Consider the following 26,762-nt stretch of genomic DNA (forward strand, 5'->3'; position numbering starts at 1 on the left):
TGTCAAGGTGTCAGCTTTTCTTCTGACATTGTGGTTGAACTCCAAACCCCAACGGAGGTTTGAAGGCAATACTGAATATGAATTTCATATGTCTTCTCCTGTCTGGTACATTCCTCTGCCATTGAGTAAATCAGTGCTGTACAGCTCATACCAAGGTGCTGAGTAGCCTTCTGGTTTCATTATCTTTTCAGAATATTCTCAAAATGTTTCACAACACTATAAAATATCAACTTACAGTACCTGGGACTACTCCCAGGAGCTCCTTTCTATTCAAGGGACTAAAATATTCCTTCCGTCTGGTGTTGTCTGCTTTCCCGTCGCGGTCTGAGGCCTTTGAAGAGAAACTAGTCACCATAATAAAAATGCTGGCAATTTATATTTCTGCAAACCACGGATAGCCTGCATTCAAATAAGTATGAGTCATAAATACAGTATCATATTGACGTTTCCGCAATACGTATCACGTTGATATTACTGGATTTAAGATGACTTTTATGTTGTGAGATGGAGGCGATGAGGGTGGCGTGATGGACAGCAAGAAGGCTGTCAAGCCAGTGACCACAGTTCGAGGTGGTGTTTAAACATCTGAAAGCATGAAACCACTCAATATTTCTGATGAAGTGTCAGGATTTTTGCAGCCTTGCACCAAACAGGATATCTTTGACGACATGCTGGGACATTACCAGCTGGGCTTGTAGTGAAAAACTGTGTTTTAAATAAGATGTCGGGACACCTCCAGTTTTGTATGTGGTAAAGAACCCAGCCAACCAAACCAACTGATTTATGGTTTTATGTAGGCACTACTCACAGCCTACGCCATTGTTAGCATTTTTTTTTTACACGTGCACTGGCAAGTTTGAGCTGGTTGCCAGCTATTTTTTTTTCTGCTAAACACACCGACCTCTTCGGCATGCAGCGGTGTCTCTTGGCAATGCAGAGTGGACAGGCTGTGTGTCTGCTGTGAAAGCTGCCCCTCCATACACACCAAGCTTAACTGGCTTGGTTTCAGGAAAGGATTTCATCACCGGGCTGCTCACGGAGAAACTCATGGAGTCTGTCCACCCTCTCTCGCCCACACTCTGGCAGCAAAAATGACCTCCGGAGGTTAAGTATAAACCAACATGCGCAGCAGCCCGCGGAAGAGTGTGGTGTGTTTACTGGGGAAACCACAAGTCACGGGCTGGTTTAACAGGTTTAAATATTCAGCGTTGCAAGCACCATTCCCAAAGTTCCTGTCCCCTAGTGCCTGGAGAAAGTCCCTGCAATGGAAACATGGTTTTACATTCGCTTGAAAACTGAGCTCTTTCTCCATAGTGGCAGTGAGTCACAGCTGATTAGATCTGTGTGCCTGTCTCAGGTTTGCTGATGGATGGAGACGCATTGTGGTGAGCAGATCTGTGGGTTGTATATTTAGGCTTTGTGCCCAGCTTGCTTAGTACCAACATGCAGTGAAAAAGATCACTGGTTTAAATCTGCCAATAATGCATTTAATCATGTTGTTTTGTTACACTTAAGTAAACCTGATGCGCAGATGCATTAGCGATTAGACATGTCTCATTTACTCTCAGCGGCCTCTTGTTTAATGGAGACTCTCTCAATGAGACTTCTTTATATGTTTTATATGTTTTGTTTCTCAGACACAACACATTTTATATGAATGGTTTGGTATAACAAGCTTTGTGTGATCTTTTCAGACATGTCTTGCGTATTTCTCCGCACTTTTTCCATTTACAGGTAAATTAATTGTGCCCATAAAATGAAGACTTAAACCCATAACATCCTCCTTTCACTACATCTCAGGCTTCGTGGCACCACCTGCATGGTTTAACTGGAGGATGTTGGCAGTGATCCCAAGAAAACAATGAGTTATGAACTATTACACACAACTGCTTTTCATTAGATGTCACACTTGTGTGTTTATTTGCGCAACCCGCACAGTCAAAATGGCGCCACATATTGATGAGAGAAGGCAAATGACATTGTGAGCTGTTTGTCTTATAAAGTTTAATTGAAATATTGTAACGTTTCACTGATACGTCCGAGACAAGGAATAACTCTGAAGGAGATGCTTTATTTAGCCTCAGAAGCACGAAATACACGATCACTTTACCAGCTCTCAGCAACACACAACTCCCCTCACTCTTTCTTACAGACTCCCAGACTCACGCCCCCACTCCCCCTCTTCACCAACCACCGTCCCGCACGTCGATTGATCTGACCTGCCTTCCAGTGATTGACAGAGAGACCGGAGGGTAACAGGTTGACAGCTAATAGATTTTAACCAGGAACGCTACAATATTCTCAGTGAACAAATGCTTTTTACATTGTTTACTCAGAATGCAAATGCTGACGGCCTATCCTCTGTACAATCGATAAAATGTGACATGAGACAAGCTACCCAATCTTCACATTACTGGGGAGGGAAACAATTTTCGCTACTTGCCGATTCCTCCAGTGATATCAGTTTAACACAGTCAGTTCCTACAGTGATTACATTTGATTAATTCCCAATCCAAACTGGGACATCAGAGCTAAATAAGTGGCTAAATCAATGGCTTTATTGCCCGCAAGAGTGCTGCTGACTCTGCTCCTATGCTGCTTAAACAGCACTTCAAAGCTAATCAGTAAACATGGCAAAATGGGTTGCTGACTGCCACTGACTGCCCTTTATCTCTCCCCGATGTTTCAATCAGCGCACCACTCTCATCACATATACTACTGTGCTCCGCCTCACATAATGCCCTTTGAGGGGAAGTTAAAAGTTCATCCCTTTTAGCTCTAATGTTTTCCTAATGGTCGCTTGTTGAGTTAATAGTTAAATAACAGGCAGGATCATTGTCCTTGGCTCTCGTTTGCCCTCGTGAGTAAAGCTAAACACATGTTCTCACATCAAAGTCTTCGGATTTACCCCCTGAACCCACTAGTACAGTAAGATTACAGCAGCTGTGTGTCGGATCTGTGAGTGTGTGTGTATGCATCGGTGGGTATAATTGTGTATGAGGCTCTTAACATATAGAGAACCCTTTTTTTCTTTTTTTTAACCATCAAACTGCTACAATTTTTACAATAAAACACCGGCTGGACGACTCAATTGTGAGAGTACACTTCCTTCATTTAAGTGTTTGGATTTAATATATAAATGCATAAAAGAGTACAAAAATAAAACATTTGTATAATATTAATTTGACATACGACAAGGAGATTGAATAGATGAAAAGATCTCCCAACAGTTAAATGTCGCTACACATTCAATCATCAAAGGGAACAGAATGACAACAGCAAGATTAACATGGAAAATAAAGGCAAAAGACAGAATTTAATGATCAGACTCAGTGAGTAATGGTAGATGTTGTCATTAAAGTTTTGAATACATCAGATATAAAGTGCATTGCTATCTGCATGACAGTTATAGGTAGCCATATCAATGTACATCTATTCATTGTCAGTAATGGTACTACAGTAAAAAAAAATCTCTACTGTGGCTCTCACTATAACTTTGGCTCCATTTACGCATGGCATTGACATGTGTCGTCGGTGATCCGATCTCAGGTAGATGGTCCTTGAGTGACCATTGAATTTGCAATGACCAAATGTATTGTTGATTTTAGCAGGCGGGAGACAGCAGTGTTCATCCCATGCCTTGTCTGCCCCAAATTAGAAATGGTTTGCAAAGACCTTGGAATACGATCAATCAGTCCAAATGGATATCATGTGTTTGTGTGTAATGTGTAATTCATTTTGCCTGTTGTTGTTTATTCTTGTTGGAAATTATGCCACTGGTACATGGAGGAGTAGATGTTTCCAATTACTCACAGGATTGATCCAGTTGATGAGGCAGTCCCTCAATGGATGAATGTGGTCACACCACATCCGAAAGTGGCCTGAGCGATCGGATCTCAAGATGCATGTCACTGCCAGGTGTAAACAGGGCCTTAGTGTTTTAACTACGATGTGGTAATTGTTATTCAAAATGCTGTACACCCTTCTTTGAAACGGACATTCATGCTAAGAGGTTATTAAAATCAGTATCCATCTAAGAACACTTTGACACCGGTTTAGTGAGACAGCTAACTGTGTCAGGACTTGTTTCTCACCACCTCTTGTTAAGTAACCCAGCTTTATGATTCCGGTAAATTTAGACGTATTGGTTGCTCAATTAAAAGTGTTTGGGATCCAGATGTTCAGCTTTTTCTCTAAGAATGAAAGGCAGACAAGTTGGGTAACACAGGGTCGCGTAATCACAGCCACAGAGCAGCTCAGGAAATGCTCGAGCCCGTTTGGCATCCTGACTTCCATCACAAAAACATTGTAATTGCCATTTTTACTAGGATCTTTTAAACATCTTATATTTAGTCTGGGAGTAGCTGAGCTGGCACCCATTGAAATTCCATGGTGCCAATTAGTTTGAAATGTTGAGAAAAGCTTGGCAAACTCTCTGGCTCTGCCGGTTCCTTTGTTCGTGCAAGCGAAAACTATACGTTGTTGTTCATCAAGTTGTACAATTCAGAGACAGTAAGGATAAGCAGATGCCATGTTTAGGATTAGTTGTCATAAGTCTCTTGGCTCAGTGATTTCACAGGACTGCAGGATGCTAACTCATCTTTGCCGCGGAGAAAACCCTCGCGATGATCTACATCTCTTAAACTCGTTGACCCCGAGGTCGACCCCTTTACCTAAATGACAGAGAGGCCAGGAGGACACGAACATCTCCAAAAATAGCTCTTTACTGTGGACGTCTTTAAACAGAAAAGTATATACATTATAGTTAGATGAACATACATTCACAGATATAATTGCACTTTGCACTAAAAACATCTATGGTCTCTATAAGTGGTGAGAGTGGCGATGGTGAAGACGGCAACAGGGCTGGTGTTCCCGGTGGGGAGCTGCAGGTTTGTTCCATGCAAAAGGCCGCAGCGTGGCAGCCGGGATAAGTGCTGTACAACATACCAGATGATCTCATATCACATGTTACATATCTGTGATGGCTCAGGAGGATCTCTGCGGGAGCTTTTAGATGCTCTGTTTGGATTTCTTCATCCTGGAAGGGAAAAATAAATTTCACGTGAGTTTTTTGAGAACAATGCCAAAATCAGTCAGGAAACCGAGCATTCACAGGGTCGGTTGCTGGCTTCCAGTTTTGTCCAAACCCACAACAATGGGATAGATGTCTCTGGCCGAGAGACGAAGGAAATTTGTGCTATTTCAACAAACACTTGGCCATAAAAGTATAACTAGTAAACACCCAATTGAAAATTAATGAGTATTTGTTCAGCCATGAGCGGGAGCCAGAAAAATGCCCAAATCCTGAAAATATCCAGTTCCTGTCTTTTCAAATAAAAACAGCTGCTTCAGGTTTACAGGACCGCAGTGTTTGTTGACCTGCAATCAGGAACTCAACATTCATAGCTTTTTAAATTCACATTCACCCTTGCGTTCGGGTTTTGCTCATTAACAGTCTCCTTTTTGCCCATTGGCCAGTTGGCCATTTCTCCAAAGTTTCTAGTGAATTTCTTGATGACAGATTGATTTTTTCTTCACAGCTTTTTGTAAACCTCCCACTTCAATTAAAAAAAACTTGTTGTGATAAATCTAAATGTGTTATTTTGCAGAACATTCATTTGCAGCAGTTGTGGTGTGATATACACATACCACTGCAGTAACCGTATACAGACAGTATAAACACTTGAACGTGGGTGGGCAGCTTATTTGTTGACATTGGAGTGATACTGTAGGAACTGAGCTCTATTTCGACTGATATAAGAGGGTAATCATGGTTTTGTTTATCACACTAAAGAGTGGCATAATGCATGACTTTACACTTGTGCGCCATTTGCACACATTGTAAATAAGTTTGTCCCTCCTCACCTTTAGCTTTATGTGTAATTGGAAACACATTAGGTCTGATCCATTGTAAATGACCACCATCTACACTCTGCATGGTCTGTTTTGTTATGCAGAGAGGTGCTCACACCTCAGCAAGTCAAAGGCTCCACAATCATCCTTCAGACAGACAGTCTGACTGCGGGACTGTGGGCCACTCAGTCAGTGGGTGTTGACTCAACATCCTCACAGGCTCAGTGATTGCAAGACTGCATTCAGTTTCTTTTGTTGGAAAATAGGAAATCCAGTTTTTACATATTTATGTGTCTGCTCATCACAGTGTAGAGTTTGTTTCAGCCGACCCCCGCGACAGGGAAGCCTCGGAAATACATGACTGCACAAAGTACAGGATGGCAACTTGATCCTTTCTATAAACTTTATGGTGTCCAACAGTTTTTCAGAAAGGTTTCCTCCTGGCAGGAAGGAGACAGTTGATATTGGCGGTGACTTTTAGCCTTCTCAATGTCACACATGAATTGCGAAAGCAAGTTGGTACACCGAAGGTGCACCATGTAGTTTTGGGAATACATTTAAACCAACAAAAAAAGATCTTCACTGGCTGTTTTTCCTTTTTTTTTTTTTTTTCACCATATTTTTATGCCTAAAGAAAATATGAACACATTATTTGTTCCCCTTCACTGAATAAACCGAATAAACACACTGACCTTAAAGGGCGACACAATTTCATACTGTTTTACTTGTTCTAGTTCTGAGGACCTTATTTTCCCCTGAGCAGCTTGTTTTTTCAGTTATGGAAAAACAGAATATTTCTGAGATTGTCTTATTATCTCATTCATTATGTAAATTTATAAAATTATGACTTTTAATTTCTTCTCCAAACGACATAATGCCCCTTTAATTTCACATATATTGACCAAAAGACAAAGGAAACTATGAAGTCACCCTATTTTGCCCATTGTTGAAAAATCTGGTAAGCAAATGTAGTCTGTATTTTTATTCAACCTGTGTCTTACATAACCAGTGATGACCAGGGATGAACCCATAACGGCACTCTTATAGGGGCAGATTAAGCTTAGTGTGTGAAAGTGAATCTACTCCCACTTAGTCGTGTACAAGCACGTCTCAGGTTTTGGGCTCCATTATAAATGGGCAATTAAAGAGCTGTCACTTTCACAATGGCCTATTGATAGATGTCCAAATGCGCATTTGTGCTTTCCCAATCCTTACTTTAAATTTCTATAGAGTGGAAGTGATTTTGCGGTGCCCCAGACGAGTTATCAGATGAAATACAGGACCATGGATTGGCGCTAACACACATTAGGCGTAGGAGTCGGATTTGTTGCATCTTACTTGTTGATGGCGTTCTTCAGGTACTGCTGCAGCCACCGGATCTCTGGGTTCACACACACCTCTTTGTTCGTCTTCAGCTTAGCACTGATTTAAAAAAAAAGGAGAAGTCAGTATGACTCAGTTGAAGATGAAAGAGTGAATTATTCAAAATGCAGTGGCATTAGGTGTCCTGACACACTGTGATTAAACAGACTGAATTAACACTACCATGTCAGGTTAACACACACACACAGCTCTTTCACACTGGTGACTGATTATTCATTCATCCAACATGTGATGCTGCTACATCCATACAGATAAAGAATAAGTTCATTTAAAGAGCGTATCCCTCAAGTACTATGTAGAATGACCTATTAAATGTGCACTTAAAAACATGGAGGTTGAGGAGTCAACACGGGGCTACTTTCTAACTCCAGCATAACCCTGTGGTTATTTACAGAAAGGGTCAAGACCGGATCATATGTCTCCATGTGGACGATCATGAGTCCTTTGGTGCACATGTCCTGTTTTTTAGGAACCAAACATTTGTTTTTCCCTCTCTGCCTGTAAGTGTTTTTACAAGATGTGTCAATCCATTTTCTCACTCCTATCACTGGCTGTTCTTGATTTTTTCCCCCCCCTCTCTATTGCAACCAACTGTACCGTGTTTGAATGGCTGCGCGCTTTCATCTGCAAGTTCGCTCCACACAAGTGTTACAGCGAATTAGATCAGGCCTGAAGGTTGTAAGCACAGCATGAGGAGGAAACGCCGCGTGACAAGCAAATGGGAAGCAAACCCAATTACAAAACCCACAATTATTGCTTTCCTGTCTAAAAACAGAACTTGCATCCAATTTCCACCGCCCGTTCACATTCGCTCATACTCAAATGGAGCACTTCCTGTGGATGCGTCAGGGGGGCCGGAGGTAAAAACGGCATGTGTGAAAGCAAGTGACAGAGGGGCGTGTGCGTAAACATGCATGCACAACTCTTTTCTCTGGCCTGTCACCTCTCAGAGATTGATGGTGAGAAATGTCCAACAAGGAGGAAACCTGTCTGACGTTTTAGGGCCAGGGTGAAAAACGCGTGATTCTAGTGGTGCCACACACACTAAACCAAGCATTTAAAAACGCATACTCACACAACTTGGAAGGGGCAGTTGGGCGTCTGGATGAACCTGAGCTCTCGGATGTAGCCCCGTGGGAGGCTGTTGACCGTTGAGCGACAGTAGCATCTCTCCACCAGGCTGATGGGCTTTGCTGAGAGAGAGGAGAGGATGATGAGCATCTGTTTCACATTTACAGCATAAAGCGTTTCAAATAAGGGGATTAAACGTAGATTAAATGAAGGTAATGATCTTGTGTGGGAACTGGGATATTGTCGGACAGATTTAGCTGAATGTAAATTAGACTCAGCCTTATTACAAACAGTCAAATTAGATGAAAATGGTACAGAAAACAAGGAAGCCCGTATACACAGATCAACAAGTTGAAGCCTGGATGCAGAACCTCTATAAATCTACGGGGATTTGTCCGTACATGCAAACCACCCATGCACTGTGCTTTCGGATTTGCAGAAGAATTTCTCATCGATCCGTTATCTTTGTCAGTTATATTTTTTGCAGTGCTGCAGGAGGCTGGAGCCAACACTGACCAACAAATCCAAAATTACATATTTAGGCTTTAAAGAAATTTCAGCTTGAGCCACAGAACCCGCACAGAGGTAGGAGACACACACGACAGGATTTCTAGACGCATAAACACTAAACTCTTTCAGTCAAGACACAACTGTGGACTGTGTGGTCCCTAAACCTCATGATGGATGTGCATACTTTCCGCTACAACCTCAGATTTTCACGGCTGATAAACGTGGACGGATAAATAGGACTTTGTTTTCTTTTTTCGTGAGAACCTACATGACAAAAAAAAAAAAAAAAAAAAAAATCAGCATTAATCAAGCCGAAAGTGGGGGGCCAAAAAATGCGTGAAAATATTTAGTATCCGAGGTGCGTGTTTCGAGTTTGCCTTTAAATGGAAGCTGCAGGTCACAACAAACAGATGGTGAGGAGCGCTGCTGTAGATTAAACCCTATGCTAATTGTTTTTTTACACATGATCTGAAGGAATTAACATGATAAAAGGAGCGACACCTTCTAGTTTGGGTGACTGATGTCGCCATGTAGACTAGCTGTGGCTTTGTCTCATCGCTGCCTCATTTGGCCGTGATTGAATGAAAACAGAGAGCAGAACAAACACAAACGCTGATCTGTGATCCGATGGGCAGTTTCTCTCCGCTGGAGCCGCATGCGCAGCCTGCTGGTGCTTTACGCACGACGGAAAGCGGGTTTCCCACACCAGAAATACGCTCATGCATTAAACACACTAAGATCTTGTGAGATGAACCCAATATTTTAATTAATACGAAGAGCTGTGACGTTTGAGCAACAAATACAAGCAACATTTTGCACTTATTTTAATGTTACTGGATGTATGCATATGTTTTAAATTGTCGTTTTTTGGAGGGTGGATTTGTTACTGAGGCTATGCCTAAATGCACATTTAGATTAATGCAATTAATTAATTAATTAGTGTAGAAAGTTGATCAGAGTTATGTATATATTCAAGTAAGAATATACATCAGTTGTGGAATGGAAAGGCTAATAGACGCGTATTTATACTTCACTTTTGCATAAGTATAATACAAACTAATACTACATTTGCATTTCTTTTTTTTTCACTTCCCGTGATCCATCCAGAGAAATAGCAATTGAATAATCTAAAAGGGAATACCTTGCAGATAAAAGTTTAATTTACATCGAAAGCCGCAAAAACATAAAAAATAAATAAAAAAAAGTCTAAATAAACCTGAGCCAACGACACACAGAGCAAATCAGAAAATAAAGTCATACCTTGTGATGGAGGCGCGTACATCACCGCGGTGAGCGCAGCCAAGAGCGTCAACAGCTTCACATCCATTCTGCGGTAATGCCACTGAGATTTGATCCTGCACAGAGTAAAGTCCAGAGGAGCTGTGGTGGCACACGGGACTGTGGCGGAGCGTAAATACACCAGTTCGGACAGGAAAAAGCTAGAGAGAATTAAAATATATAAGACTTCCGGCAAGTAACAAAGTAAAAGTGTTAAATGGCATGTATTTTGCTGTAGATTATATATTTCAAGTAATATTATGTTTATAATTACGGGCAAACGAAAAATATAAGATTTCAATTGTGTTAAGTTCGTTCTCCGCAAAGTATCAGTGGTTGATGACTATTTATGCACAATGTTTGGGATGCATGCTTTTATTTTGAAAGAAAATCCTCTTTCCTGTCAGCGTGTTCTCAACGCTGATCAGCCAAATTACGCACAGCGCTCAGTGGTGCGCCAGCACACACACACACACACGCACGCACGCACGCACGCACGCACCCTCTTACACACACACGCACACACAATACACACACGTTTCTCTTTCTTTTTAAGAAGTCATATTATGTGCAGTAATTAAGCAGTCATGTGTGTTATACTTTAAGGATGACACAAGAAGTAAATGTGCCTTTATTAGACTTAATTGCTTTAAAAAATATTTCAGTCATTTAATAAAATTCATCAAATTTGCCCACCGGCTGAACACTGGATAGGTTTCCCTGTGCTCTACTTGTTCCTGTGGCTGCTGCCGGGGCTATGAAAAGAAACGGGAGACATTTTTGCACATGTGTTTGTTTTCAGTCATGGTTTGTCTTCTCAGGGACTTCATTGGCCCAAATTAATTAAAAAGCCTAGCTAAGTGTAACTAGAGAGGGCTCACTCCAACAAAACGTGCTCTGTTACACTCATGCTCTAATAAATAGACTAGGAGGAAATAGAATTAACACACACTGCTCAACATACACACCTCCCAGCTTGTGTTTGGACAGGAGTCAAACTCTTCTCAGTTTAAGTGAATCTTTAAACAACTGCCTTTATGCAGAAAATGCCAAATATGTGTGTCTGTGTACATGCACTGCCTCGCTGTTGTGTTTGGTGGTATTATTAGCGTATTTAACGGGATGCAGATGTGGAGTCTGTTTCCAGACATTTGGCTTTCATCTTGGAGAGCAAACACTCCAGTGTGTGTGTGTGTGTGTGTGTGTGTGTGTGTTATATGGGTAAATTGGTGTGTGCAATTAGAAGTTTAGAGGTGTGAGATGAAAACATAAATGAGTCTTGTCTTCATCAAATTCAATGCTTTAATACCTGAAATACCATTAAACCCAGTACATTGTGTAAGCCCAATACACACAACTGAGCTTAACGCACGGCCCACAGTATAAATCTTTTGGGAAATACGAAACAAAAGCTTATATTAACACAGACTGAGGATGTGTTTTGCTACTTTTTTTTTTTGTTTTAGTGAATCGCGGAACAACAAGAAATATGTGCACAAAGTGGCTGTTTGTTTTTCCGTTCTTTCTTTTTTTCCCATTTATTGGAGACATATCCTCTCGTCATACAGCTGTGGGAAAGCAAACCACCTGCTGACAGCACACTCTATCATGAAAATAAGTGAGGAATAGCGGAGGGTAATTCAAGGAGAATAAACGTTTTCTATGCTAGTTATTTACTGCTTCCAGCTAGTATCATGCATAAATCCCCCTTTATGTCAGTAATACTGGCATTATCTGTTTTAAGTATTGAGTATTAATGTTCATACAGTATAATGATTATAAAGAGCTTTCTTACACTGTTTGCTTACTACTGAGGAAAGCTATTACCTCAGAATTCCAAACCAAATTACTTCATTAAATTTAAGTACTTTTTAAAACGTTTTAACAACTTAAACTTATCGGCCTGCTTGGTAATTTTGAGGTAACTGGGATTTTTCAAAGTAAAGTCACTAGGTCAGATTTTACTGTGGACTGATATGTAAATCTCTGTGTGTCGATCATTTTGTCTGTCTTTTGCTCCATACGGTCGGGCCGAGTGTGTTCTGGATTGACGGACGGTCGTTATAGATGATGCCATGGAGACGAGAGCACGGAGCGGAATCAGCCGACAGCTCAATGGACACATATTGACTTCTCTCACAGCCCACAAAGGCTACCTTCAAGTGTGAGCCCGAGAGAAGAGAGAACAAGCAGAGGAGGAAAGGAGCCCAAGGTATTTGAGTAAGGGTCTCTCAGCTTGGAGTGAAAATCGACTTCAGAGGTTTTCAGATCAAAGCGGCATCCATCACAACAGCTCATCGACCTGCTTGCTCACACACACACACACTCACAAGATCACTGACATGTCATCACAATGCACACTTTACTTTCACCTCTTTGTTATGTCCCAAACCTGTGCAAGCCTGCACAAACAACAAACATGTGCAGTGCAGTTTGCGCATGCACAACTACAAATGGAAGTAATTTGTCTTGCACCCTCACTCACAGACACACACGCATGCACGCACACACACAAAGGTTGTGAATAGGGGCCAATCTGTGTCATGGGAAGGGAGTAAGGGAATATCCAAGTATTTCAACATTTCTGCCACAATCAGCAAGAGTTACATGCTTCTGCTGAGGTGAATGGACGACAGCAGGGCGGTTACATAAGCAGACTTGGCAGCACATCTTCTCCCCCTATTGTTTAATTCTGTCTTGCATCAACAAGTTCACAGGCTGCATCTTCTCGCACCAAAACACTTTTTCTCAGAAGGAATTGTTGATATAAAAAGTGTTCCCATTTAGAACAGAAAGTGAAATAATGAGTTGACACCCACTCACATTTTAGGGCGCTCCGGGGTCGGATGGTGGCAGCTTTTAATGAATAATGTGTGTTTTGTGTGTGGTTCGTGTTTTCCAGTATTTTTCCAACACAAGTTGCATAGGCTACCTGTTAGGTTTCACTCACACCTGTCCCGTCCGACAAATTCGTCCGAGCTGACGAGAGCGGCGGTGTCCTGTTCTGCAGCCCATCTGTCCGTCTGTCTGTTTTGGGGGGTCTCACTCCAGGAGTCCATCTCCTGCTCTCTGCATGAGACATTTCTTACTGTAGTCTCAGAGAACATGGTAAGTGGTGTGTCTTGACTGCAGGTGTAAATCACATGTCAGGATTTTCTCTGAAGCTCTGGAGGCACAGCAGGTGTCCTCAAGGTCTTTTTTAGGACTTTGAAAACCTTGAGAAAGTGTACGACTGCCAACTCTGATCTCAGTTTTTGTTGTTCTGTCCGTCTCTGTTTCTCTCTCTTTTAGTGTCACTTATTTCAATCTCAGTTTTGCTTTATTGGCAGGAAATCTAAATACAGTTTTCTTGCCAAACTGACAGAGGAAGACATTATTGGATAAAGGCAGAAGAGAGAGAGAAAGCAAATGGGATTGCAAACTGGCAGTAATATGTTTTGTGTATCCTGTTGTTGTCACAAGCTCCAATCTCTTGACCAAATCTTATATCTAATCTTTTGAGACCAATAAGCTGATATGACATCTGATTTTCAGATCTACGCACATTAAACAGTCTCGTCATAATAACACTTTAACAAAGCTGCTTTTGAATGCTCTCCTATCTAAATATTTAACAGCCTCCCTCGCGGTAAATGAATCCGCATGCTGTCGACGATGACCTGGTAAAAACACGAATCTGTCACACGCCGATAGATTGTTAAACATTCCTTGACTACTATTCACCTTTAAAGAGAGACCACGTGACCCAGGGGGCAGGAGTATGGATGGCTGAACGTATTATGCTGGAGTGGCCAGTTTCCATAGATCAGACTTTGGTTTGAAAACGTACAGGCAACTGGTCCCAGTGGGGGATCTGCCGCTGCTCCATTGAGGCTCTGGTGAGGCAGAGGGCCTGCTGGCTGAGCCTTTGTCTGGTTTCCTCTACATCCTCTGGAGAGTCACGAGTCCTGTGCCTTCACACCGACATATGGACCACCTCAATGGCCTGTCAATGAAGTCTTTAGCTATAGACGTTGAATCAAGGGGGAAACAATGCGTTGGACAATGGCTTTATAATCGCGTGTTGGTTTCAAGATCCTTCAAATGTAGCAGCAACAAAAAAGTCCTCCGATAAAACTTCCAGGTCAAAACGCATGGCACAGTGTCCCTATTTTTCTGAGCAGAGCCTCCATATTTGTTTCGTTCTTTCCCCCAGACAAGAACCGTCTCCAGATTCCCCTCGCTGCCCTAATTAATGCTTCTCTGTTCTTATTTCAAATAAGATATAATCAGTATCAAGTTTGATCTGCTTCATCGCCCTTTAAAAGGGTTTGTTAACCACACGAAAGCCCTCTTGCGTCACAAAGCTGTCATCACACATACTTCTATAATTTTTTCTAATTTCTGTACTTGCTTTGCACAAAAACTCATTCTCGCTGCCGGCATAAAGCTATGGCTCTAGTCCTAGTTTTGCAGTTTGATACTTCTTGAGTTAGGTGGAATGAAATAAAATGTGTTTCTCACAAAAAAAAGGGAATCTAGTCCCTTTACATTAAACCATAAAGTCAGTTTTAAAGTCAGCCTTTACGGTTTCAGCTGTGAGTTTGTGCCAGAACGAACCACATGAACCACAGCTGGTGTCGAGCCTTAGCTGCCGGTTGCTCCATGGAGTTTGACACCTGGTGGAGTCCGACCACGGGAACAAAAACTCTTCAGCTGCTTGTGTGATGTTGCCCAGGAGGAGCCAGGAGATGCATTAAGGTTCATGGTAACACTGCTGACTCTGCTTTTTGAAGTCAAGACCGATGATATACTGTTGTCATGCAGTTACGGGTTTTGCAAATTGAAGGAATGCCATTGCGGTATATCATCTTGATTCTTTGTCTCTGGAGTAGGTTTTTGAATGGGTCAGAGAGCTCTGTGATTCACTCTCACAACATTTATAATCATTATGTTCACATTCGGGGCATCATTTGGGTGAAAATGTCCTCGATTTGGTCTCATCTGCTAAACATGTTGGTTTGGTTGTGTTCCTTTATTGTAGTTTCCCAATTCTGTCTAAGCTGGAAGCAGCGAACCATGAACCTGTATACATATACATGTTTCTCCACGTGTGTGGATTGCTGTTTTGCAACCGTGCATAAACAGACACTAAATACCAGCACAGATACGCATATGCAAACACAATTTTTCTCACAAGCAAAAACTGCTGCAGTTTATTTTGTCACTGAAACTGAAAACCACAACACAAACAATACGCCTCCCGCTTTAGTCTCAACCACATGTTTAATCCTTGACAAAGGCACTGACACACAATCCCTTTCTCCATATACGTGCCCTTTCCTTTTTTCTTTCCTCTTATTTCTCTGAATCTTTGGCTCCTACATAAGTCAAAGCATCCTCACACACTTGATGTTTTTGGCCTGTCCTTAAACCTGATCCATTTGTGTGATAAAAAGCGTTATAGACACATGGAGTCTGTTAATATTTCATTAGTCATTTGTTCCTGTGTGTCAAACTGCCCAAGTGTTGTCCACCAGATTGATCCTGTCTGTCATCAAGCTGGTATGGGGCCATGTCATGTTTTTCTGGGATGCTAAAACAGCTGAGTGAGTGCCAGAAACAGCTGAAAGCCACTTGGACATAAATCACCACAAAGTGTTTCTGAGTTTAGGTTAAATCAAATTAATTAATGCGCCTTGTTGCTTGACAGAAACACCATTTAATATAGAATTCCTTCATAAGTTTTTTTTTTTCGTCTTTCAGTGCGAGTTCTTGCTTGTAATCACAGCAACAGAAAGAAGCAGTCTGCAGCTGGGCTGTTTGTTTGAGACCCTGCACCTGATAATGATATACTGTAATATCATTACCACAGTTCTGCACTTTAAAGTGAATCCACAAGACATCAGTTTTCCTTTAACCTCTGCTCTTCCCCGTTTTTCCTTTTCATTATGCAAAAAAGCATCTTGGATCTGATTCCTGGCAGATGGGAGCGGTGGTAAATATTCAGTAAAACTGTCCCAGGCCATAAAAATGTATCAGTATTTAGATTCTAATATGACAGTATGAGGCCGTCTGCAGCTGTCCTCGTCCTCAGGCTCCCAGAGAGATGTGTTTACATTTTGGAATACATGTCAGAAACTCATCACAGCCTAATGAGGAGGCGGAGGAAAAATGATATTCGCTGGAAAAAAGCAAAACACAATTCAGATTTTCTGCCAGACTTGAAGATTGACCACCGTGATAATGCTGAAAGCGTGAGATGGAGGAATCTTTATGAATTTGCTAAGTACACACAACATATCATGTTTCCTAGACTGATGAATAATCGCGGAATCACTGCGCGACTGTAAAGAAATCACTTTCCCCCAATTTTAGCCACTTCTTTCTCCTTTCTCTTCACCCACCCCCATTTTAGGGACGACCCCCAAGGTCTTTCTATTCTCAGTCCTCCGCTGAGCCGTAACACCACAGCTGCTGTCTCTTTACTGCTTCTCCATGCCCAGGTCATTACATAAAACACTTGAAAAGCATTTAAATAGAGAGTTAAAGCTACAGCTGTCAATCACAATGACAGAGCAGCTAAACATGACTGTCACTTTTATGTGCTCTCTTTGTAACCAAGCAGGCCGCAATGGCAGGTATGCAGCTCCGTGCGCTCGGGCACAGGTCTGTCGCTGCAATCAAAGGCCCATTAATCAGAGAGAAGGAACAGCACCAGCAGAGAAGTGAAGACAGAGTATCTTGTCCTGTTTCGCTGGACAAATACGAGATATTGTTACTCGCTATTCATCCTGCGTGGCGCCTTTGAAGTGATTCCCCAGCTGGGAAACAGAGGGCAATTTTTCACGAAGGCACAAGTGAACACAAGGGGGATTATGTGTACAGATTGACTCGCATGTGCTCGGACACACGGTCACACATGCGTTCAATCACACAAAGACGGGAAAAAATAAGCATGGATGTATAGGAAGATATAAAGATGGAGTTCATGTGGACCAAATACTCTGGAAAGTCAGACAGAGTTGTGAAACTGCAAATGTGTGACGTGTGTTGACATGGCGGTTGAGTGGCCCGGAGTTATTTGCCTCTGCTCCTCCATTGTTAATGGGCCGTGTGATCCCCGAGGCCTCCTGTCGGCTCGCTATCAGCAACATTTGTACGTCACCAATGTTCTCTGAGCGGTTGACAAATTAGTCGAGGACGCGAAGTAAAAGACCGGCAGAGGAGGGAGAAAACAGGAAGCGGAGTCGCTGACAGGTGAGGAGAGAGGACAGGAGAGGACGGGAGGCACAGACGATGTAGAGGAAAGACAAAGTAACGAGAGGTGAGGGAGCAAAACGAGCAGCCGGCTAAAGGTCTGTTTCCAGAGCTGGCTTTGATTAGCGACTGTAACCAACCTCTGTTCCTCATTAGGGCACTACAGCGTGGAGGTGTAGCAGAGAGGGAGGAGGGGCTGAGGGTTTCTGGTAGGTTAGACGACGCAGAGTGAATCAGAGACCTGCCCCGCTCTAAATTCATGCGCTGCACATTCCCCCTTCAAACTAACAGTACCATAATTCAACAACAGCCTCTGATCTGATTGGTGTTTCCACTGTGGGATTTACGCCGCTTTACTGGATGTGAAATATGTGTGTTGGAATAAAGTGATCATCACCGGAGAGCAAAAGGCCTCACCTGCTATAAAATGTGTTGGTGTCTTCATCAGCGGGGAAAACGAGGGAAGAAGTCTTTATCTTCTCTGCTTAGACCGCCATTGTGAGCTTTTCTGCACGGAAACATTTCAGCTGTACAACAGTAATCTCCACACTGTTTGACATTATAGCTGCACAACGTACAGATGGCATTGAAATTTCTGTCAAAACACCAACAACACTTACATATATAACATATTACTGTTGCAACAAACAATGTTTATAGTATGAATGTGGGCTTTCCAATAAATTGGTTTTGATGTTGTTTCTTGTTTCTTGTTGTTCTTCATACTCTTTCTACATATAGCACTTTATAAAACGCTCTGCTTTTTACAAACGTAAGTACCAGCTCTTTTATAGTTTATGGACCAAATATGTTGTCACCCATGTCTCTGATTGGACTCAAACCTCTATGTCGGTCTGAGACAATGATTGGCCTGAAGCCACATGACCGCATGACTCCACTGGCTGATATGTGTGATGATCTATGTGATTGGTCGTCATCTATATGGATATATTATTACCTTTTGAATACCTTTTGTACCTTACCGTAAATGTTATTCGTAATGTGCTTCTTGATGACCCTGATGAAAGCCACAACGCGAAGCGCATTTGTCTAACTATAAAGTCTTCTGATATCCCACAAGTTTTGCTTGTAGTTTTGACCTCTTTAGATGTATTCCCTTCTCCATGAACCCTGGAAGTAGCCAGACCACCAGCTCTGCTTCGTTCCGGACTGAAATAACAGATGATTACCAGTACATTTTCCACATTCACGGTCTTCAGAGGATGAATACTAATGACTTTGATGATACAAATGACTTTGATGATACTAATGACTTTGCCTCACACCAGTATGAGGATGACATTTGTGATTCTGAGTGAAATGTCTCAACATTTATTGGACTGATTGCCATCAAATTTGGCACACTGTTTCCCAGAGGATGAATTGGAATACCTTCAGTGATCCCATCAGTGCTCTGTGACATCATCCGGTTGAAATGTATTTTGTCTAGTGCTTTTGGGTGGTTGCACGTTCATCAATGAACTGAAAATGTATAGTCAATTAAATTTTAGGGAAATTATTTTACTATTAAAATGCTATATAAACCATGTATTGAGCAACTGTAAGGTTTACAAACATCAGCTGCAGCTTTATAATAGCCACCTGGGTTATGTTTAGAGATGAACTACACAGTATTTATTAATGATTTACAAAGAATTATAAACTGTTGATTAATAAATGAGCATTTCATCATCTGTTTATGGTGAAATAATAATTAACTAAAGTTTAATTAACTATGCATTTGCTATTTATTAATGATGGTGAATATAAAGTTTAATCTTGTAACCATGTAAACATGCAGAAACTAGCATTCATCTCCAAACCCTTTTGTATCTCAGTGCGACCTCAGAGAACAAAAAAAATATTTTCGTTGACTTGAAGTGGCTGTTCTGGGTTTTGGAGGTGGTTGCAATGATCCTCAGTTTAACCTCCTCTTAAGCCTCTAAAGTGGCCGTACATGCACATGATTGTGATTGCTGAACAAAGACTTCCTTGGAGGGTTGAGGCCTACCTCTGTGCTAGGAGCTGTCTTTCCCTGTTCCACCCTTTTCCCTTTACTCCTGAACTACCGCCTTTTAACTATTCAAGCTGCACAAGGTCCATGTGACAGGTGTGACCTGCAGATATGATTATTTCACACAAGATTTATTTTTTTTCTTCCAGTGTGTATCATCTGAATCATGTTTTCACACCCACTTGTCAAGTAGAGCAGCTTGATCAGTGTCCAACACTGGACTTTTTCACAAGAGCTATATAGATAATGAATAACATATTCATACACAAATACACAAATTAGTGTCGGAAGTCGTGCTGAACTCTGAAATTTGATGGAGAGAAACTTTTTCTGTCAAATGACAAACAAAAAGTATTTTTGTTATCAGCAAACTGGACAAAAAAAAATGAGCATGCAGGACTCATTACTCATTAAAGGTACACTATGCAACTTTTATGCAGGCCTGTAAACAAAGCAGAGACAGGGCTGGTAATACGTGCAATAGCGATTGGCAGGAGCTAACATTGAGAGCTTATCCAAAAAAATTTCCTGGCCAGTTAAAAATCATTTCATTTTTGCCTCTTGTTTGTGCTTCAAAGAAGTACTATGTAGTTTTCGAGAGCAAATTCAAACTGAGAATTTTGATATTTACAATATTAAGGAGGTAATAGTACAAACTCAGAAATATTCATATATTTAGTTTACTCTGTCATGAAAATGAGGAGAGTATTTTGTTTGGGCATAAAAACAAATCAGTCAATAAAGATTTTTAGCTCCTGATTAAAAGGTGAAAGTGACAGAAAACAAAATGAAAGTCAGTTCTGAAAATGTTGTGTTTCTGGTTTTTTTTTTGTGACTCATGATTTACAGAAAATCAGGTGTCACACAATAATTGGAAAGGGTTCAACAGGAATACCTCTATGTTATTGGTTCGAGCTTAAATTTGAAGCTTTACTTAAAAGATAAGATAATCTGTTATGTATAAAGCGACACTCTTCTCTTTTTGCTTGGTCTCAAAGTGTTTCACGTCTTGCTAAGTCTTTTTATTGGAAAACAGAGGGTCGTTTTATAATCTGGGTCATCCGAAAAACATGAAGTCCAATTATGGGTGGTCTTTGAAGGACTCACACTGACCACTACAAGTGCTCTTTTCAACTTTCTCCACATGAGGCCGGACCACTTGAGTACGCCTGACCAAGATTTTTATGCTTAAAAGGTCATAAACCGCTAACACACACACACGCGCGCGCGCACACACACACACACACACACACACATTCTCAGCACGCCTGCCTTGGCTGACACATCAAGGAGTCGGTGTTCTGTTCATATAAGCAGGTGTTACCAAACACGGTGATAAAGTGCAACCATTAAACCTTCATTGGGAGTTAATTTGTTTCTGTTGGAGCTGCAGGATCGAGCGCACACTTTCATGATTCGTCTTGAGTGGAAACACCACTTTCTGGTGGTGAAACGAGATCTGTTCATCCCCAAACTTCAGAGGGGAAAAATGACAAATGAGAAATTTTTGCTCATGACATCCAAACCCACAACCGGCCAATTTCAGTGTCTCTGGTGTTCTGTTTCCTCTTTGCCATACTAAAGTGATGGGCTATTTAGAGAGAGACAGGACCAATGTAGCGAGGTATACAGAGGTTAGCGGCTCTTGCAGCCGGTTTATCTCCTCTTCCCTCATCATCCATCTTCTCTGAACTGCTCTCCTGCGACAATGACTTCACACTCTCGTCACGTCTCTTTAACCGCACAGAATTAAGGAATGGCTGTGCTCATTGAAATAAGATTCACAATAATCCTCCTCTATAAAAAAAAAGGTACATCGGCTTTGTGTGTGCGCATGTCTGTGTTGTTGTTTTTCTGTCCTGACGAGAAGCACATGTATGAAAATGAAATGGTTTTATTCTTATATAATTCCAAGTTATGAGTGGATTTGGCGTTAAAAATAGAACTTCTTTTAGTCCATGTCAGTGTTAATCTAGATGCTTTTTGTTCTTCGATCTCAAGAATTCGAGCCTCAGGGTCTCTGCGGAGAGTTATTTCTCCTGGCATATTTTTCTGCTCCTGTTGTTCGACAAATGTAAAATGATTTGATTAAGAGTCTCAATGCAGCGTTACTAAAGTGATCGTTCGCCTTGAGGTAGTCAATTGGTATTTCATTCTTGTTCAGACAGGAAAGAGAGAGAACAGAGCTTTACAGAGGCCAAGTATCTGTTTTTATGTCCAATCCATTTATCCGTGGTTCATCCCATTTGTTAGTGATGATGCTGCATACCAGCATTTTCCTACCACAAATAAATTAAAAGAAGAGGAAAAACAAGTGGACCTTTCAGTGTTTTCCACTTTTAGGGTGTATGGATGGCAAATGTTTGAAAACTATCTGAAAGGGCTTGTGGGGGATTGTAGATGTGGCTCCACAGATGGGGATAGAGGTTAAAGCTGGCCTTGGGGAGATGAATGTAATGTTAGAAATACAATAATACCAAAAGAAGGATTTAATGGAAGTTACACAACAATAGGTGATATAAGGGAGCTCTGTCATAACTTATTTCTCAAAATCCGAAATATGTATTTTTCCACTTACCTGTAGTGCAGTTTATCATTCCAGATTGTTTTCGTTTGAGTTGCTGAGTTTTTGAGATACCAGCCGAGAGATGTCTGCCCTCTCTCCCATATAATGGAACTAGATTCTTTCTAGAGATCATGACCCTGTTACTCAAGATGATCCACAGACCTTGTTGTGGGCAGTACCATACAGGAACTGTTTTCTTTCTGTGTAATCATGCAGAGGGAAGCGTGTATCTGCTCATCAACAAGAGGGTATAGCTAACTAAACTAAATAAGCTGGCTAACGTTACAGTTCGGCCCAGCAGGACGCCATTCATGGATACATCGTGCGCTGTCACGAGCACAGACCTCTCATCCATGAGTGGACGTATGCTTCTCCCTGCGTGGGGATAAGGAACAAAAATAGTTCCCAAATGAAGCTGCACAGGTCTGTGGATTATCTCGAGTAACCGGGTCGTGATTTCTGGAAGGAGACGGAGCCGTTGAGTTTTTGGCGCTTTGAGCACCACAGGCTGAGCGTCATCTAGTTCCATTATGTTCGAAAGAGGGCAGACGTCTCCTCTTGCAATACCTCTAAAGCTCAGCCACCTACCAAAACAATCTAGATGATTAAATAGCACAACACATAAGAGGTAAAACATGTTTGTTTTATCAATTTGGGGGTTAACATTGCCTTTAATATAGACATATCTTTGTAGTGTGTGTGTGTGTGTGTGTGTGTGTGTGTGTGTGTGTGTGTGAGAAGGCATGGAGGTTCCCAGTCGTCTTGCCTCTGGACCTTAGCAGGACTCTGTTAACCTCAGACAAAAGCCGCTTTGTGTCTGGGAGCTGTGTGCGCAGTGAAAAGGTTTCGGGAGGTGAATGTGAAATAAGGTTGTCTCTTTTCTTCCTTTGCGAGGATTTCTTTCACTTCCTCGCTTTACAAATGCACGGATGCCATTAACGGGGGAATCAAGACCATTCAAGAGGTGTATAATGGTCAAGAAGCTGTGATAATCCGCCAGTTCAGATGTTGGCTGGCCGTTGAAATCGGAGCTGGTTTTGACTGGACCTGTGTCTGTCTGGGGCTCTGTGTGGCAGCCATTCAACTAATGTGGCTTTCACTTGAATCCCATTAAGGAGGAGACGCAGAATACAAGTACAGAGACCAATCAGTGTAGCAAACCTCCCTCAGAAAGCACATTCACTTTGTTGGTTTTTTTTTTAGCTATAACACTTAATATCAGTCAAACAGGCAACAACCATTCCTACTTTTATTATGTGGCGATGGTGGAGAACGACAGAACACGCATATTTCCTGGATTTACACGACCCACACACACTCAGGTAAAAAAAATTATGAGGCACAAAGCAGCATGAACGTCATTCTATAGGGTTTTTGTGTAAATCTCAGCTGGGTTGCAGTGAGGGTTTTCTACAAGAACCCTGCGGTGAACATGCACACATTAAACCGTCTGCATTCCAGACATGGCTAACAATCACAGCAGGCCTCCGTACGCGATATTTATCCAGGCCGAGGAGTGAGAGCAGTGTTTGGTTTGCTTCACCAGACAAGCTGTGGTGTCACTTAGTGGAAAGCCCGGATTTGAGCTGCTGGTTTAGAATTTACTACCCAGATAAAACCCTCAGTGTTAATCTCCCTCTTTGATGAAGCTCTTCCTCTCCATATTTCACAGTTCCTCGCAGCTCCTTTTTATACTCCTTTCCCTTCCTCTGCTTCTTCTGAATCCCTGTTATCAGGTGAGGTTGGTTGGCAGGTCTGTGTCGCGCTTTGATTTTGATAAGAAATGTCTCGTTCCCAGGGCAGCGCCAAGGTGAGCTGAGCATTGGCTGCCTGCTGTCAATCTGCCTGACCAGACTCAGGACCGACAGGGGTCCTCTGGGAAGCGTCTGAGCCTTAAGACCCTATCTCGAACCTTATAAAACCCTGATAACACGAGGGAAAGGGCAGGGGAAGAGGGGATAGGAACAGCCACATTTCAGCCACATTTTAACACTTACGGCAGCTATAAAAGGTTTAAAAGGAGATAAGAGGAATTCAACTTTTATTGTGGAGCAGGCCTGACTTTGTGACCCTCTGTGTGACTGTACGAGGATACAGAGGAACCAGGGCTGCATGGCTCAACGGTTCATTGGCTACACTGTCTGCTGGAGCTTTTTAGAACAGAGCAAGAGACGGGGTGAATGAAGGATCTCTGCTGTATTTATTTGAATTACTAATGTTTTAGATGTATATTTGGGAAATATTCTCATTGTAATTCTTGCAACGCGTTAAATAAGAAGATTAATTCCACCCTCATATATGTACATTTGAAGATATACTGTAATATGCAACCAGGGAATCAAGGGAACAGATCGGATGATACTTCAGAGAGTAAGAGAAAGGCCAGTGTGGCTGTTCAAAAGTTGTTGTTTTTTTAACTTTAACACATTACCTAGTCCATGCATACTTACCAGCCTTCAGACCCTAAAAATAGGGAACATTTTGAAACTAAAGTGGGGTTTTGGAGGTCTTACCCCTGGAAAATTTGAGAACCAAAGACAGTCAGTGCGTTTACATGACACTCGAGAAAACTTAATTACTGGGTTAGTCCGATAATGATTGGATTTTTAAGATGCATGTGTACACCTTAGTCTGACTAAAATCGGACCGGATTTCTCATAGTCGGATTAAAACACCTAGATTATTCGATTGATTGTCGCATTACTCCTGCATGTATATGTTCTATCAGATCGGATCGGATTTTGCGTTCTGCACAGGCTCGAGATTTTTTTCCCGGGGCCGTGAGCTGGAAGTAGAGGGACGGCGGCGGTGGCGGCTTTCCTCCGAAATAACCGTGGGAAAGAGCGCCATTGTGCATCTAGTTTGTGTAATTATCATGTACACCATATACGAAATGTACAAAGATGTAGCTTCATCTCGCTCTTTGTATGCCATCTTTCTCGAATGCCGAGGCAGAGTTTGTTGTTGCTGGTGACATAAAGAGGTCAGCCGGAGATGTCTCTGTTACCACTAGTGGAAATGGGTACAGCGCCACCTATCGTACCGAGGTATGACATGCTTCGGCCAATAATTCGATTTTCTCACAGGCATGTGTTTTGTCCCGCCCCTTAGAGAGTCTGTGCACGCCACTGCACTATGTTTGTCAGCTTCTCAATGAGGATTGATGTGGTGCGACCCCCTCGCGATTGACACCAGAATCAATGTTAAACTTTACATAAGAGATGGGAATTCTTCTGTCAACGGCATCTGACATTTGTTTAAATGTTATTTCTCCTCTCTATTTCTCTGTGTTGTCACAAATTGGGTGTAATACAGAAGAATTGTGACCCGGGGAGGAAAACCAGGAGAGGGCAATGACAAAATGGAGTCTCCTGAAAATGGGGAAGGGTTAGCGAAATATGCTTCAACGTACATTTCCACCAGATTCATCTCATATGGACTGTCATCGTTAAGGGTGGATGTCAAACTAGGCTTTTGTGTTCATTGTTCTGACTGAGAAGCAGAAATTACATACTGTATGTTTAATCTGAAGCTACAGACAGCAGCTGGTTAGCTTAGCATAAAGAATGGAAACAGGGGGAAACAGCTCGTCTGGCTCTGTCCATTGGTAACAAAATCCACCTATCAGCCCCTGTAAATATCACCAATTACTACGCTATGTCACAGTTAGTAAACGTGTAAAAATCACAATTTTCAAGTGTTTCTTGAACTGGCACTGGATGACTGTTTTCCAGTCTTCTTGCCATGCTAAGTTTGCTGCTGGCTGACGAGTATGGGAATGGTCTCAATCTTCTCATCTAGCTCGCGTTTTACAAGCGTCTTTTGCAGTTATTGGCCTTTCAACGAAGCATCAAAGTTTCGATCCAGCCCTGTGGACAGTCGGTAAAGAAACGCAGTTATTGTTACACTCAAAATCTTGAAGACATATGAGGCTCATTATGATATCTACTGTACATCTCTCTCATCTCACTCCAAAATAAGCTAAAAACGTTACTCTGATCATATGCGAAGGCATGACGGCTACCTCTGGAAGAGATTACAGAGCTTCTACTGCTTCCATATCTGTGGTCGAGGCTCCACTTGGCTGTTTCTAACCTCCTGATATATTAGGTGTCCCCTCTACATCTTTTATTTCTAAGGTTTGAACTCTATCCGCATTGGCCTGTCTGTCGGTGTTGCTGCCTCAGGGCTTATGTATGAAATGAAAGTTTATACTCCCTGTGGGTAAATCGCTCATATTTATGCAGCTGGTGAGAGGTACGTGGAAAGACTTAGTAGTGTTTGGACAACTAAACAATGTTAATTTGAAACCTATTAACATTCTACCTCAGCTCGAGTTGAGGACGATATTTTCAGCGTTTACCAGGCGCCGAGAGCAGCATTTGTTTTCTGTTGAGGAGACTCGCCTTACATTTTCATGCGTGAAATCACAATCCCTATGCAGGACTTCACTGCATGGTTTTCAAGGAAGCTAAAACAGTGATTGAACTTCAGTTTGTTCTCTAATGTTCAAATACTTTTCCTGTATGTTAGTCTGCATGATCGTTAAGTGTCCGAGACAGTATTGTTTCTTGTGGTGTTATGTTATTGTGGCAGAGGTAATTATTTTTTCCTTTAATTGAATCTGTCTGGGGCTTAATGGACTGATCCTGATGGATTAGGCTGGTTTCCTGTCCCTCCTCTGCCCCCCAAACACATACACTGGTAAGCACACTACTTGAGCAGTTATGACTTGTGAAGACAGCCCCGCGCCATTATATTCGGCCATAAGCCAGCGTGTCCTTTAGAACAAACATCGTCAAATGCAGCTTACACACACGCGCAGCAGTTTGGGGCTACATGGGA

General features: G+C 41.9%; 1 protein-coding gene across 1 annotated transcript; it reads right to left on the reverse strand.

Moving 5' to 3' along the window:
• Positions 1 to 3,091: 3,091 nt before the first annotated feature.
• cxcl12a (chemokine (C-X-C motif) ligand 12a (stromal cell-derived factor 1)) lies at positions 3,092 to 10,238 on the reverse strand. Its single transcript, XM_030441510.1, has 4 exons — positions 10,081 to 10,238; positions 8,315 to 8,432; positions 7,195 to 7,278; positions 3,092 to 5,041 (listed from the first exon to the last, which is right to left on the reverse strand). The coding sequence occupies exons 1-4, from the start codon at positions 10,145 to 10,147 to the stop codon at positions 5,014 to 5,016; spliced, it is 297 nt and encodes a 98-aa protein (XP_030297370.1). The 5' UTR covers positions 10,148 to 10,238; the 3' UTR covers positions 3,092 to 5,013.
• Between the last annotated feature and the right edge of the window lie 16,524 nt (positions 10,239 to 26,762).

The sequence above is a fragment of the Sparus aurata genome, chromosome 15, assembly GCF_900880675.1.
Source record: "Sparus aurata chromosome 15, fSpaAur1.1, whole genome shotgun sequence".
NCBI classification, from domain to species: Eukaryota; Metazoa; Chordata; class Actinopteri; order Spariformes; family Sparidae; genus Sparus; species Sparus aurata.